General features: G+C 47.4%; 1 protein-coding gene across 1 annotated transcript; it reads right to left on the bottom strand.

The window, feature by feature from the left end:
• Positions 1 to 160: 160 nt before the first annotated feature.
• Positions 161 to 10,368, bottom strand: LOC144180307 (isoamyl acetate-hydrolyzing esterase 1 homolog). Its single transcript, XM_077708677.1, has 6 exons — positions 10,181 to 10,368; positions 6,357 to 6,409; positions 5,198 to 5,420; positions 4,361 to 4,448; positions 3,138 to 3,256; positions 161 to 1,244 (listed from the first exon to the last, which is right to left on the bottom strand). The coding sequence occupies exons 1-6, from the start codon at positions 10,250 to 10,252 to the stop codon at positions 1,041 to 1,043; spliced, it is 759 nt and encodes a 252-aa protein (XP_077564803.1). The 5' UTR covers positions 10,253 to 10,368; the 3' UTR covers positions 161 to 1,040.
• Positions 10,369 to 14,292: the final 3,924 nt, after the last annotated feature.

Consider the following 14,292-nt stretch of genomic DNA (forward strand, 5'->3'; position numbering starts at 1 on the left):
CACCCGTTCCCTTTTGCTGACCCTTTTTGTTGTCTGTGAGCATGGTGCTTGTGACCAGGCTGCATGGTATACGAGCTGTTCCGCCAAACCATGACTGCGGCACCACGCTTTCTTTGCATTTTTGTGTCTGGGACTTCGTGTTTCATTAATTACATAAGGATGACGTTTGAGAAAATCGCCTACGTTCTACTCGTCTTTATTTCTTAATTTGGTGGAAGGGGAAATGTGGCGGAAGGGGTGTGGGGGAGAGATGTGGGGGATGGGTACCGTGAATTTAGCGGTTCAACACAAAGCTGCTTCACAACTACAACCGGAAGAACGCCAATTGCATCACACTGACACTCTTTAGAGGTGGCTTCTGCCTTTCTTTTTCTGCCCTAGCTAAAAGAAGCAGTCCTCCCTCGAGGGATTCATGGTAACTCTTTATAAACAAAGCACATGGCAGTACAATAATCCTGTGCTAAACGATTTGTGTGAATGTTAGTATTAATTCTTTCTGTGGCCGATATCTCCTGAGAAGTTCAGATTTTTTTCGTGTGGAATAAACAAATAAAATAGATTGCAATGACGCGACCGATCTTCACCACCACCCCGTCCTTGTCCAACACGCGAGAATTTCTTTATCGCATCGACTGTCTACCATCAGATCAACAGAAGGCTCTTGGCTATGGCAAGCGAGCGGAAAGAGCTTGAAAGGGTGCTGTCCAGGGGCTGGTCAAGTGGTGACGGGCGCGACCGCGAAGTTCAACAGGAAGTTAAACAGCAGATCAACAAAAGTTCCAACCAGGCTGTCACCTTCACATTCTTAGAATGTCCTAAGAATCTCCCTAATTTTTTTTTTGTTGCTGCTGTTTTATTTTGATGGCCGAGTCTTTCTATTTGCTCGGAAGGGAAGGAAGTTCCCAAATACAAATGAACAGCAGCCCAAAGTTTAGTAATTGAAAAACAGGAAGGTAGAGAAAAGTATCGAGAGGAGGATAAAAATAGGGAGGTGCAAGGGAGGATAGAAATGGGGAGGAAAAGGGAGAGAGGTTCATAAACTAAAGGCGTGCACAGCCGCACGTGTCGGCCGCCCACGCCGAGATTTTGTCCTCCGGTCGGTCGGGGTCGAGATCGGTGAAGTCTGGGAACAGCCTGGGCGCATCTCCGACAACTTCTTTCAGTGCTGGCAGGATGATCGTGGTCAGCTTGTGCGACCCGGCCGGCGACAGGTTCATGCCGTCTGCGAGCAGCCTGCTCCAATGCTGCTCCACCAAGCACATGTTCGCAAAAAAGAATAAAATAGAACAGGTTAGTTACTTTCGCGCCAAAAAACTATCAATAAGGCATTGTTCGACGTACCATCACTAAAGAAGAAAATAATATCTCGTTTTTTTTTTTTTTTTGCTTAGAGCACCACATCAACACATTAGTATAAAAGAGCTGTAGACTATTTTTTCACGGGTTTTAAAGCAGGCATTTTCCCCCGGAGTGATTGCCCCTTTCACTCAATGAATGGCGTAAAGTTGAGCGAGCTTGCGAGTCATAGCACGTTGCTACAGCGCCAAGCTGGACACACGTCAACAAAGACGATGTCAGCGTTTAATTGTGCCACCGCCTTTCTTGTTGTGTAGCCTGCATCGCACTGTACGGGCTTACTTGAACCTTTCATGTTCTTGTTATGCTTGAATGTCTCACATGGTGATAACAGTCGCACGGTAACGTTTTATCCCCTTGTTAAGTTCCGTGTCAAGTTATCTCAATATAGCAACTGCTCCCTCAGGCTTTTACTTGGACTCTTCCAAGATGCCCCTTTCCATCCAGACGCCTGATGGCTTCGCAACTGAAGTCCCTTCACTGCACATTCATTGATGTTTCCCCGCTTCCCTGGTGGTGATTCCAGCGAGATAAAGTAAGAGCAATAATCGGGATGCTGCGTACCGTATTAGTTCTGCAGGCTTTGGTTGATATATTGCTCGAGTACAGCCCGAACTACGCGTCGTAACATTGGGGTGCACTGAAATCACACGAGTGTAAGGGGAGCAGGCACCAGTGTCACCCTGAAAATGCGTAGCAAAACAACACAATTCACAGGAGAGGGAAGGCCCCTGGCCCGACTATTCACCCTACCACAACCAGTGTCACAGTGCAGGGACACTCCGCGGGTGGGAGTGGTTTCGATTAAATGACGTCGTAGTGGGAGGAGATAAGCAAGAAAAATTGGAGCAGCTTCCACTAGTCGTGCGATGCTGGAGAAACAGAGGAGCTGGGGGTCCATCGAGCTTGTTTTCTTGCTAGGCTAGGCTAAGTATTAAGAGATGAAGCAAAGTTAAGCCGGATTCTATAGGGCCGTTCCAGTCGGTCCCCCACACTGACAGTGGATTCCAGGGTGAAGAAGCTGGGTCGACCCTCAGCTTCGCCGTTTTTCCAGCCTTGCACCACAAGTGCGAGCTGCGCTTTTTTTGCGTTTTCATCACTGTCACATTTAAGATGGTACATTAAGGGGTGCGCATACACATACGCCCCTTGTGCTCACACTCGAGCAGACCCGAAAGCCGGCTTCACTGTTATAATACCCTGTCTGCGGTGGTGCACCCTTTACAAAAGGCGCAGTTCTTTTCTTTGTATTTTTTTGGTAACGCAGCTTTATTATTATTATTTTTTTGCCAACGCCATCGGACCAAGCTCAAGCTTGAACAGCTCTATTGTTAAAACTTCAAGCCTATAAACCCAATGAACATGCAAGTAGACAGCGAAGTGCAGTACGAACTTTGAAATGAAACGACACTTTGTGGGATTGCTTAATGCGCAACAAAAAGCAGTACAAATAAGCCTTTGCTTGTTGGATCCCCAAATTGCCGCGAGAAGAAAGGGAACCATTGTATTATCCTTAGCGTGTCATGACGATGGCGGTGTGTCGTGGCGTATGTATGAGCGGGCAGACATACTCTTGCTGGGAGCCAGGCATACAACATATCCTGCGATAGAAAGAGCACAACGGCAAAATTGACGCCTGCAAGGCGTTCCCGAAGTTTTATAGCATCCCACTCCGACCACGGAACGTTGTTAGTTGCTTTACAGCCGGTGGAAAATTTGATGAAATAAGTGGGGCCCCGAAACGCTGGGTGTTATGACAGTAAATGGCGGCATCGACTTACCGCGTCCAGCGAAAATTGCACGTGTGCGTCGACAACTCTGACGCCCTTTTCCGAACCAACGCGAGCGCAAGCCTTCGCGTAAGTTGTCACGGATGTCGATGTCCGACGTGTGGTCTTGCCTGCGAGGAGTAAACGTGCGCTTGAAATGTGGAATCTGCTCAGCGATCAATGACAACAAAGCGACATATATAAACAGCAGAAGTAGTTCTTTACAAAGACAGAAAATTGAGCGAGCAGGTGGTGTACGCACTTTGGAAAAAACAACGAACAAAACGAACACACGAGTGAAAAGAAATCGACTACACGAGGATAGACGATTTTTATTGACACCAACACGTAATAGACATGTTGACAGTCCGTGCTCGTGTCTTCAATTTCTTCGTACTTGAGTTTTAGTTTTGTCCGCATAGTTTTTCACTACAGTAGTGCTTTTGACATTTTTATAATTTACTACACGCAATCACAGAAACAAATATGCAAGCTCGCTGGAAGCTTTTGCATATTCCCGTGACAATTTTACCCAGGCAACAATCTTGCATCAACCCGGAACCTAATTAGAGAGGTAACGGGCATTCTGGCTATTATAAAATGTATGGGGAAAATTAGGTCGCGAAGATTAATGCTGCGTATCTTAGATTGATTGTGCGCGATTACAGTAAACCTCACGGTCCACAAGTTGCTCAGTTGTATCCGAGAAGGGGGGAAGCGTGCATCTTACAAATAGACGACAAGTGGTCGTGCCTGAGAGGTACAGTAAACATTCATTTAATGAAGTCGCCAACACATGAAACTGGTTTTGTTATAAGGGGTATTTCGTTAAAAGCGGGATCTGTTCGCTCTTCTTGCTCTGTAGTTGGAACAATGACAACTTCGAGTGAAGTGATAATTTGAATAAAACGATTGCATTACGAGGAGAGTTTAGTACACATCGCATCAGCTTTTGTGGTTTGTTCGAAGCGCTGCATCGATGCGCCTGGGGACATTCTGAGCTTCTCTCTAGCACGGTGCGCATTTATACGACCAGGAGAACGTATAGCCCTACATTGTTGCTGGAATAAAATTGAAGGGGCCTCGAAAGAGGGGAATAGATGCTGCGATTTTCACAAAAACTACCTCATCTATATCTATCCCGAGTTATCAGAGCGCGTACCGTCCTATACAGGTTGTCCCGAATCCGGTTTCAAACGAAGCTGCCGCTCGAAGAGTAATGCAAGTTAATTTACCTTGTCTTTTAGTCTTTGCTAGCCATAGTTGCTCGTCAATGGGCGGAGGCGTCACGAGGATTATTTTCTGCAGTGAAATGCCGCAGACCTGCAGGATTGGGCAAGTTATAAGGCCAATACATAACAAGGACAACTCGAGCTGCTGCCAACAAGGCAACACCCGTTAAAGGGAAACAATCCACATTGCTTCTGCCATAGTCAGTAGAGAATAGGGTAAGAAAGAGGAGGTGGTTTAGACGATCGCTCCCCAGACCCGTCTAAATTAGCAGTATCCCGAAAATGCGTTGACTCCCCCACCCCCTTCAATAGTTCAGCCTGGTTCTGCCCTGATTCTCTGCTGCGGGTCAAGAATCACACGTAGAACAGTTCACGAAAGTATACGAAGCTGAGACAAAACGCCCCGATCTCTTTTTTTTTTCCTTTTTTTAACACGAAAGTGTTTTATTCCGGGATTCACGAAGATTTCACTGACGTCATATCCGTCACGAAAATGACGCCAGTACACCTTTGGCGAAGCGACCCGCCAGCAGGACGTCGCTCGCCAAGCACACCCACAAGACGGCCGCTGACCAGCAAGTCGTGCTCAGCTGCAGATTTCGCTGCACATTTCACTTTCGTGTTTTACCTATTCCTATGACAACGGAATCAATCACAGTTTTTTGCCTCAAATATGTGTACGATCACGTTCCCTCTATTTGATAATTCACTGCGTATCTTTTATGTGTTCGAATATACAAAGCCTGAGTTTAGATCACCAGGTCTGGTACCGTGTGGTTCGATTACCGTTATTCCTGTATTCCCAATATTGGCAAGGCGTGAAACATATAGTGCCCCCACCCCGTTCAGGTAGTCCAGCATCTGCGCCAGGTTGTCGGCGTACTCATCCACGGGGACGTGCGAGCCTTCGGGTCCCTGCGGCTCGGCGCTGTCGCTGGTGCCGAGCATGATGACCACGGCGGCCACCGCACGCGCGTCCTCGGGGCCCAGCACGAGCGGGAGCGCGTGCCTCCACGCGCGCGTGTTGTAGCCGCTCAGGCCGCGCGCCAGCACGTCGCACCGCCTGCACGCGGCCACGCAGGCGACAATTACGGGCGTCACGAAGCTCCAAACATGGAAAGGCTCAATTCCTCCTCCTTGAGGATCAGTTGGGGCGCAGATGAAGAGGACATACGTACGCATGCTATCACTGGTACCCCTTCACCACAGCGAACTGTTTTGAAGACAAACAAGAGTAAAGGAAGACAAAAGCCCCTCCCCCCCCCCCCCCCCCCCGCAACCCACACATAAATACCGCTTCGAAGCGCCAGTATTTTTTTTTAATTGTGCGTAAATAGTTAATTACTTGAGACCAATAAGCTACATTTTGTTGATGGATATGCCCGGTGTCAATGAAAAAAGGCATACAGTTCACATTTAAAACATGTACTCCTACCCTGAGTTGCTGTGCTTATGAACACAGTGTATACTCATCAATTCTGGACACTTGCGTGCGTGTCCATTGAGGCGGTTTTACAAAAGCAATGTTTCCCATCTCGCGCGCTTGTAATTTTAGAACGAACATTGCAAAATTATTTTGTTGAATGCTCTGTGTGTCATGCAACGGCTAAAGTGCTGCCTATACAGTCACGTCCAGTAGCTTCCACCTCATAGATAAAATGAAAGATAACATGAGTTGAGTAATCGGTACAAAAACAAGCAGATCGAATGTTTTGAGTTTTGACCTCTTTCTATCACGCACACACTTTCAGCTTGAAATTTATAAATAGAAGTTTGGTTAATAGCTCATTTCAAATTGTTTAGCTGGGGATAGCTTAAAAATATTGGCGTTTCCTCGACATGACTCTGCTGCCGAACACGACCGGACTTATTGGCACTACGTTTAAAGCATTTTGTAAAAAAAAAGAAAAGAAGTCTTAGCGACAGTGATTTTTTTTACTTGGAACATCTCATTGGGAAAAAAGTTGCACGCAGCCCACTATGCGGAAGGTCGCCTTACCTTGAGAAAGACTCCGCAATAACGGCTCCCCAGCCGCCAATATTGAAAGATGACTGTAGGAAAAAGAAGAAAACGAAGAAAAAATTGTCTTACCACTGTTACGTAAGACAGTGCTACGTAAACGTCTGATCCCTGTGCCCGCACCAGATGCTGTACATGTCAACATATACAGCCCGACTGCATGTCGCGCCGGATACACCGAAGAGTGCCCGGAACCTGCCGCGAGCCGATCGAGGCAGTGCCGCTGTTTCGCTGGCGGAACAGCACGGCCGGGAAATTGCGGAACAGCAGGAAAAGCCTCATATATGCATACATGGGGTCTGGACATTAGCGTGTCATTCCTTGTCTTTACACTGCTACAAAGTATAATCACATGACAGAGCATGTCACTGTATGTTGTTCAGTCAACTATCAATCCTTGATATGTTTGTTTTTCTACCGACATCGCGTTTCATTGACTATTGCAGTTCCATAATTTCTAATGTATGAAAATCATTGCTCTGCCGATCTTGTATTTCCTACACATCAGCAAAACTGTACAATTCTTTATTGCGGAGCTTTGTTTTTTGGCACTATTTTATCGTTTCCTTGACCTCCCTCTTGGTTAGAATCAGCATTCTGTATTTGCTTAACCGGGATGTTACTGAAGCCATGTCTGTTCGATTTAACGGATATAAATAGATTGAAATTTAAGAAACGTGCAACAAGCTCAACACTCAACAGCAGTGCAATAAGGTGTTCTTCTAAGCGTAAGCTTAATATTCACGTTACTACCACAAAAAAATAACAAAGGCGATTACTTAAGGACGAAGCCGCACGTTTGCTAGCTTCACCGCCATAATACCAATGTGCCGCACGTACAGCCGGTAAAAGGCTTGTCTATAACACAGCTTTCGTACTCTCAGCCCTATCCTGCCCCGCCGGTGGGAATTCTGAAGTCATAGCCCTTAACTTTTGCCTCCGACATGTTTGGAACGAGTATGTTTCGGCAGTTTTCGGATGTAGCTGGTTGAAGTTGAAATCGCTGTTATAGACAAGCGATTTACCTACTGTACAGTCCACTGCGATTCGAAGGTTATCGCGGGAAAGCTACTTTTTCAAATGAAGCAGACAGAACGCCAGCTTTAGCAAATCTTCCATGCCAGTTTCGTTATCGTCGGCGTAGATAAAAGGCAAACAAGTCTGTGCTTAACAACGAATGTAAAGCTTGAAACCTAAAAGGCGGCAAGTCAGTTGTGCGGGCCATTGTTGTAGCATGGAACAGCCAGCAAGCGAGAGAAGAGTGCGAAATCTTGATTTTCATCGTTCCGATACGAAACCGTAGGACGGTGGCACGCGTGGCCGCTCGTGTCTGGCGCGATAACCTTGAAATCTTGCTCGACTGTACTTCACAGCTGATAAGAAAACTTATTAGCCTCTTTCCTAAAGGAAAATCTAAAACACGCGAATCTTGATGGTAAACACCCAGTGTTGGCCTCCACTTCCGCCTGGCGAACTTCGGGGACCGCGCCACTCACGACCACACTCATGATCACGCTCACGAGCGCGTGCCCGCATAACCGCCTGCTCTACGTACGAACGAATCACCCGTGGCCTACCCATGGACCGGCAAAAGGGAATTCAGGTCATCATCATCATCATCATCATTATCTAAGCTCCTTAAGGTGGGCTTTACTGCTAGCGTTCAGCATACACAAATCGCATGTTAAAGCCAGTTATCTAAAACTTCGTTTGAAAAACAACGCGCAAGAAGCCTTGCCTACATATTTCCCCGCCCCATCTTTTTTGGTCAACCGCCCCCCCCCCCCCTCCGAAAAAAATTCCTGGCTACGCGCCTGCACTCCGGAACACAGAACGCTTCCGGCTGTTAATACGAGTGGTGCGACATTTCCATACTGTCGCTGGAACAGACAATTTGTTTAAATTTATTCCATTTGTTAAAATGGGAATTTTGACGCACGATTCGTCCCAAAAGCAACCGATCTCTATTGCTTTCGTTTTATCTTGATCACACATTGAACGCAAGTAATTCTTCATTTTAAGGGGCCCTGCAACACTTGTTTCAAGTTTTTTCGAAATCCTAAATTCTTGCAGAACGTAGTCAACCAACACATCCAGTACTTAGGTTATGCACGTGCAGCTTTCCCCCTCATGGTAGTCCTTTCAAGGGTGATTACTTTGTAGTTATTTAGCGAAATGTAAACTTCTTTGCGCAGCTAATATTGGGGGTGAAAACTTGCTTTGTGCTCAGTTTCAAGTCTCGCACGTTGCGCGACTAAGTTCCTGATCCATGGAAACTATCCCATAGAAATGCACGGGGAGTAAGCTTTGACAGCGAATTAAGCAAAAAAAAAAAAATCAGAATCCTGGAAAGTTATTTCAGTGTTTTCATCTTCCCGTTGACTTCTTGCTTTATGCCAAATATCACTTTCCTGAAGTGGTTTTGCTAGGTTCCTGAGAGGTCGGAATTTTGAGCGAGAAAGCTGGGTATGAGATCGCAAAGTACCTCAGCCAAAAATTTAAAAAATTACTGCTCTACGCCCATCAGATAACTTAGCAACTTGCTCAAAAAAATTTGTCTCTCTTTCCCGGTCTTGACGTTCTTCGACCGCCCGAACTACGGCATTACAACGGTGTGGCGGCTATTAGCCGGCTTTCCTTCAGTTACAGCAATGAACGCATTCAATAGCCACTTCAAAAAGAAAGCCACAAAAGCAAGGCAGAAACGGAAAAAAAGTGGCAAAAATAAATGTTCCCTACAAAAATAAATACAATCTAAATAAAAATGGGAACAACCCTAAGGCGTATCTGCTGCGTCGACCAAATCACACAGCGCCGCTTCGTGCTGCCGATAACTATAACTTGATTGATTGTAGGGTTTAACGCGTCGACTCAGCGCAGGCGATGAGGCGCGCCGTAGTGGAGGGCCTTGGATTAATTTTGACCATCTGGGCATCTTTAACGTGCGCCGAAACCTCGTACACATGGGTGTTTTTGCTTTTCGCCTCCATCAGAGAAGCGGCCGCCCAGGCCGGGAATCGAACCCGCGTCCTCGGGCTCAGCAGCACAACGCCTTAGCCACTGAGCCATCACGGCGGATGGATAACTATAACTTTCGCAGTCCTTCCAGGCGCGAAGGCAAGAGTGAAGGTGTTTATGGGAAGTGTTGCAGAGTCCCTTTAATGCAGCCTTTATTAAAGGACTCTTAAACTGAAGATGATAATTTAAAGTGCCTGCAAACTATTTACCGGCAGTGGAGTGCACGCACATGAATGCAGATGAGCGAGAGGAGATAAAGCACTGTCCGAAAGAGGGTCGTCAGTACGTAACGATTCGCAGCTGTACTATATTTATGATTTATATGATTCCAGCTCACTACTCGAACAACTTTGGGATTGAGTAAATTATTTTCCGTATATGGCACGCTCTTTAAGAAATCGTACTCTTATTTAATCGTGTCAGGAAGCTTGAGATGAGCAGCAACTTCTATATCCGCCCGCTGATCCTTCCGGGAGTCGTATACCCCCAAAGCACTGTCTACCGAATTTTCTTCTTTTTTTTTATATTCAAATTGGGAGTCTCAGGCGGCAAATCAACTTCAAACCAAGCAACGAGATCTAGAACGCATTTACATGCTCTCGATTGTCGGACAATAGTTGGACACACTCCTGCAAAGTGCCGCCTCCTGCCCATTAGAAGCGAAAGTGGCAGCCAAACCATGAGTGATGTCTAATGGGATCTAAACTGCGGCGAAAGGGGAGTTCTGTACTGTCCGACGAACACTGGCTAAAACTGCAAGACAGCGTGGCGCGTTGGGTACTCACTTGCGTTAGGGAGTCCCCCAGCAGATATATTCTAGGCCACGAAACCCGAGATACGGACGCTGCGTTCGCCATTCTTGTCACTACCGTGCGTTTCCGGCGCTCCTCTGGGTCGCACTGATTACGCACGGCCGATCGCGCTGCGCTCTGAGGTTTTAATTACGTGGGTATTATCGGGCACTATTGTGAGCGCCGAAGGTCATTGCCTCGTCCGCCCGCAACAGATGTGCACCACGAAGTGGATATACGACGAGAGCATGAGTAAGCACGTGAGTACAAAGTGCAGGCCTTTACTGCTTACAACGCGCGGTCATATCACGCGCGAAACATTTCAATCTGTTACGCGCTCGCTAAACAAACTGAGCGTGGTAATTGTGCCCCAGAGATTGGGCCATCCGTGAATGGCTATGAAGGACGCAACACCCGCAATGAACGCCATTCTCACTTTCCTCGTGATGATTTAATATTCGCCAGCTAGAATTGCGGTACTGAAAGACGGAATTACTTTGTTTAAGTACGTTATTACATGCTCTAGTTAGCGAATAGACATGGAGAACTTTTCAGAAAGCAAAGCGAGATCTCTAATCACGATTGGCACTGCACACGCGCGGGTCCTGGTCCCGTTGCATCAATTCCTTCCTCTCCCCTCCGTGCCCGCCATGATCAAGTAATCATTCGACAAACACGCGCGCGCGCGCGCGCGCACGCACGCACACTCTCACACACACGCACGCACCTACGCACACACGCACTCACGCACGCACGCACGCACACACACACACACACACACACACACACACACACACACACACACACACACACACACACACACACACACACACACACACACACACACACACACACTCACACACACTCACACACACACACACACACACACACACACACACACACACACACACACACACACACACACACACACACACACACACACACACACACACACACACACACACACACACTCGACTTCGCTCATTTCACAGCAGGGCAGACACCCCTGTCCCCTCCTACCAAGCCAACCCTTTGTGGGGTTGCCTCCCCCTCCCCATACCTATACACAACCATAGGGAGCGGCTGGCTGTTGCGACAGAACTCCAGGAGCTACGGAAAGTGACCGCCTACGGGGTCCCACCGATTGTCTGCACGGTCTGGACATATAGGTGGCTGATTCATTTACAACATCGAGTGCATGATAAAGTTCCCATCTATCTATCAGACTACACAGCATGCCATCTGCAGATAGGGTCACTCAGTTCCACAAAGGAGGGGGGGTCTGGATATCGCCCAACACAGCAAACGGAAGCGATAAGACGCAGGATGCGTGTTACATAATTGGTATTGCTTTTTGCCTGAGCTGTTTTTTTATATTGTTCCAAAAGAGTTGGTGGCATTATAGCTTTATAATTATTACGTTCCACTTTAAATTACATTGCTGTTTTATCTAGTGAGTCTATGTAACCGTGTACTCCTTGCTGAAAATTGATTGATTGATTGATTGATTGATTGATTGATTGATTGATTGATTGATTGATTGATTGATTGATTGATTGATTGATTGATTGATTGATCGATCGATCGATCGATCGATCGATCGATCGATCGATCGATCGATATAGTCTTTTGTGACCCAATGTATTCCGTGCATTTATCAAGGGGAAAAGAAATTGCGAAGCAAGTGTAACAAAGGTAACACGAGGACAAAGAAGCACAGGACAAGGAAAGTGTTCCGTGTGTTTCTTATCTTGTCGTTGCGTTCGTGTTATCACCCTTAATTACCGTATGTACCAACTGGTACAGCTTAACAGTCACGCGTCCATTTTAATATATATGTATATATAGTTTGGATCTGAAAACTGAAATGTATAAAAATGCCGCAATCTTTACCAGCACTGACAAGCAATTGTACCTATAGCTTCGCCCGCACTCATTAAAGATAACACCACGCTGGAGGCATGCGTGCGCACTTTGATTCGCCCCATGCGGAAGAAAAATACACTGGAATGCACAATAACACGACAAACATGCATGCCAGAAATTTGTACAGTCAGCCAGTCACCGTGAGCTAGTAACAAGCTTGTGGTGCTTGCCTCCAAAGGTTCCTGCAGGAGCAGCCCCTTTAGAACTGGCCGTGGAAGTAATTATAAGTACACTCCTGCCTTTTTCGAGATTGAGCATGAAAATATTATGAATTGAACTTGTTTATCCCTTTTAACCTTATTTTTAAAATAATTAAGGTATCCTGTCAGGAACCCATCCGACAACCTTCAGCTAGTCCGCGGGGTCCGCCTGGCCGCCGCAGCCCAGGGACTCCTGGACAAGGAAACCCTCCCGGCAGGAGATGAAGAACTGAGAATGAATGAATGAATGAACGACTTTATTTAGAAATAGGCCTGAGGCCCTGGGGGGGGGGGGGGGGGGGGGGGGTATTGGAAGATAAGGGAAGGGGAGTCGAGAGCCTCAATGGAAATCACATGTACGCTATTAAACACAAATTGTCCGTTTGCAGGCCTTACTAGGGCTGTCAGACCGCTCTACACTGCTTTGTAAAGACCACTGGCAAGTGAATAAATTCCTACGCGTTCGAGACTATCATCGGAACGCAGGCGCTCCAGGTGCTCCGCATTCGTACGTGGTGCCACCAACTGTTCTCGGCCGCTTTCGAATGTCGGACAAGACCATATTAGAAGAACTGAGACAATATTAGTTTAGCATCTACCAGAATAAAGTTTATTCCTCCTCTTGCTGTCTTAGTGAACCATAACAATATTCCACACCGACGCCCAGAAGTTTTGAGCTTCGCAGATAATCCCAACTCCCTTTCTGCCGCATTTTGAACACCAAGGCAGAAACTTGGTCCACCACAATTCTCGTCCCTGGCACTGAAAATTGATCCCACTTCTTTCGCGCCTCCACAAGACCAGGCTCCAAAATGAAATTTTTAGCAGAGGAGCTGTTTATGGGCGCGCAGTGTCCGGCGATTATGCTTGTCACGTCAGGCGAAGGTGATGCCCGTCACGCCAGGCCAAGGCACCCGCTGGGCAGACAGATGGCGCCACTGCCTCGACAGTCGTCCAGGCGGAGGTACGGCTAGTACGGCGGTCCAGTGAAAAATCTCGGCCCGGGGCGCATGTCTACCGATAAACTACCAGAAGACCTCTGTGGGTGAGCCTTGAGTAAGTACATACATACCGCGCCGAATGGCGTTGTGGGTGGCCCCCGCCTTTACAGGACATGGACGCCAGCGTGCTGAAGTCTGCTCCGCTGTTGTTTCAGCAGCTTTCACAGGCGTGGAAGCGGCTTTAATTTTTTTTCTCTCTCCCCAAGACCGCAACACGCCGTCACATCAATACCAAAAATTCCCCCGCATTTCCCCGAGGGGGAGAATGTGAAAGTGCGAATGCACGGTTGTCGGCCCGCTTGCGGCGCTTGCGCTCGGCCCCCGCAGCCCACCGCCTCGCCGCCTTCTCTTCCATCTCTTCCATCGGGTTTGTAGTATCACGTGTACACCACGCAGTTATCAAGCCGCTATAACGCCGCTGAGTCGCCAACGCACGCCGCTGACGACGTAGTTTGAATGCGTTAAAGATATAAGGCGCGTCACTAACACTGATATCAGCGTCGCGTCCGTGGCTTGGTCGGTAGAGCGTCGCGCTGCGGCCGCAAAGTCCTCGGATCGAAACCTGGCGCCGGATGCTGGTTCTTTTTTAAATATAGAGGAGCACTGCGGACGCCGCCGCCGCCGCCGCCGCCGGCGGTGGATGGTTTGGGGTCGCTTATAAAGTGCATTCGCACTTAAAAATGTTTAAAATGAACAGAGCGCGGGAGTTGCCAGCAGTGCGATTGCAGACATCACCTCTAATTCCTGGTGTTCCCAACTGTAGGCATTCCGGCGACAAATGCCTACAGTTTCCTGGATTTGTTTAGCCACATTAACTATCCTTTTTTGTTGTTGTTTATGAACATGACAGTCGCCAAACCATTGCCACACAATTACCAAGTGGCCGTAACTAGTATGTCTGTGTTAGTAACCAAGTGGAGGCTGCATGGAGGCGCCACATTCTGTTCACAAAATCTGTCGCACCACAAAACTCTGGTCG

Source organism: Haemaphysalis longicornis, unplaced genomic scaffold (genome assembly GCF_048455015.1).
Source record: "Haemaphysalis longicornis isolate Haplotype H1 unplaced genomic scaffold, Haemaphysalis longicornis Haplotype H1 scaffold_4, whole genome shotgun sequence".
NCBI lineage: Eukaryota > Metazoa > Arthropoda > Arachnida > Ixodida > Ixodidae > Haemaphysalis > Haemaphysalis longicornis.

Excerpts from the sequence above, each read along its gene's own strand:
- LOC144180307 (XM_077708677.1), bottom strand. The coding sequence starts at position 10,252 with ATGGCGAACGCAGCGTCCGTATCTCGGGTTTCGTGGCCTAGAATATAT. Across the intron at positions 4,449-5,197 it reads TGCTGGACTACCTGAACGGG|GTCTGCGGCATTTCACTGCA; the intron begins GTGGGGGCACTA and ends CCAATCCTGCAG. Across the intron at positions 3,257-4,360 it reads AGCAAAGACTAAAAGACAAG|GCAAGACCACACGTCGGACA; the intron begins GTAAATTAACTT and ends TACTCCTCGCAG.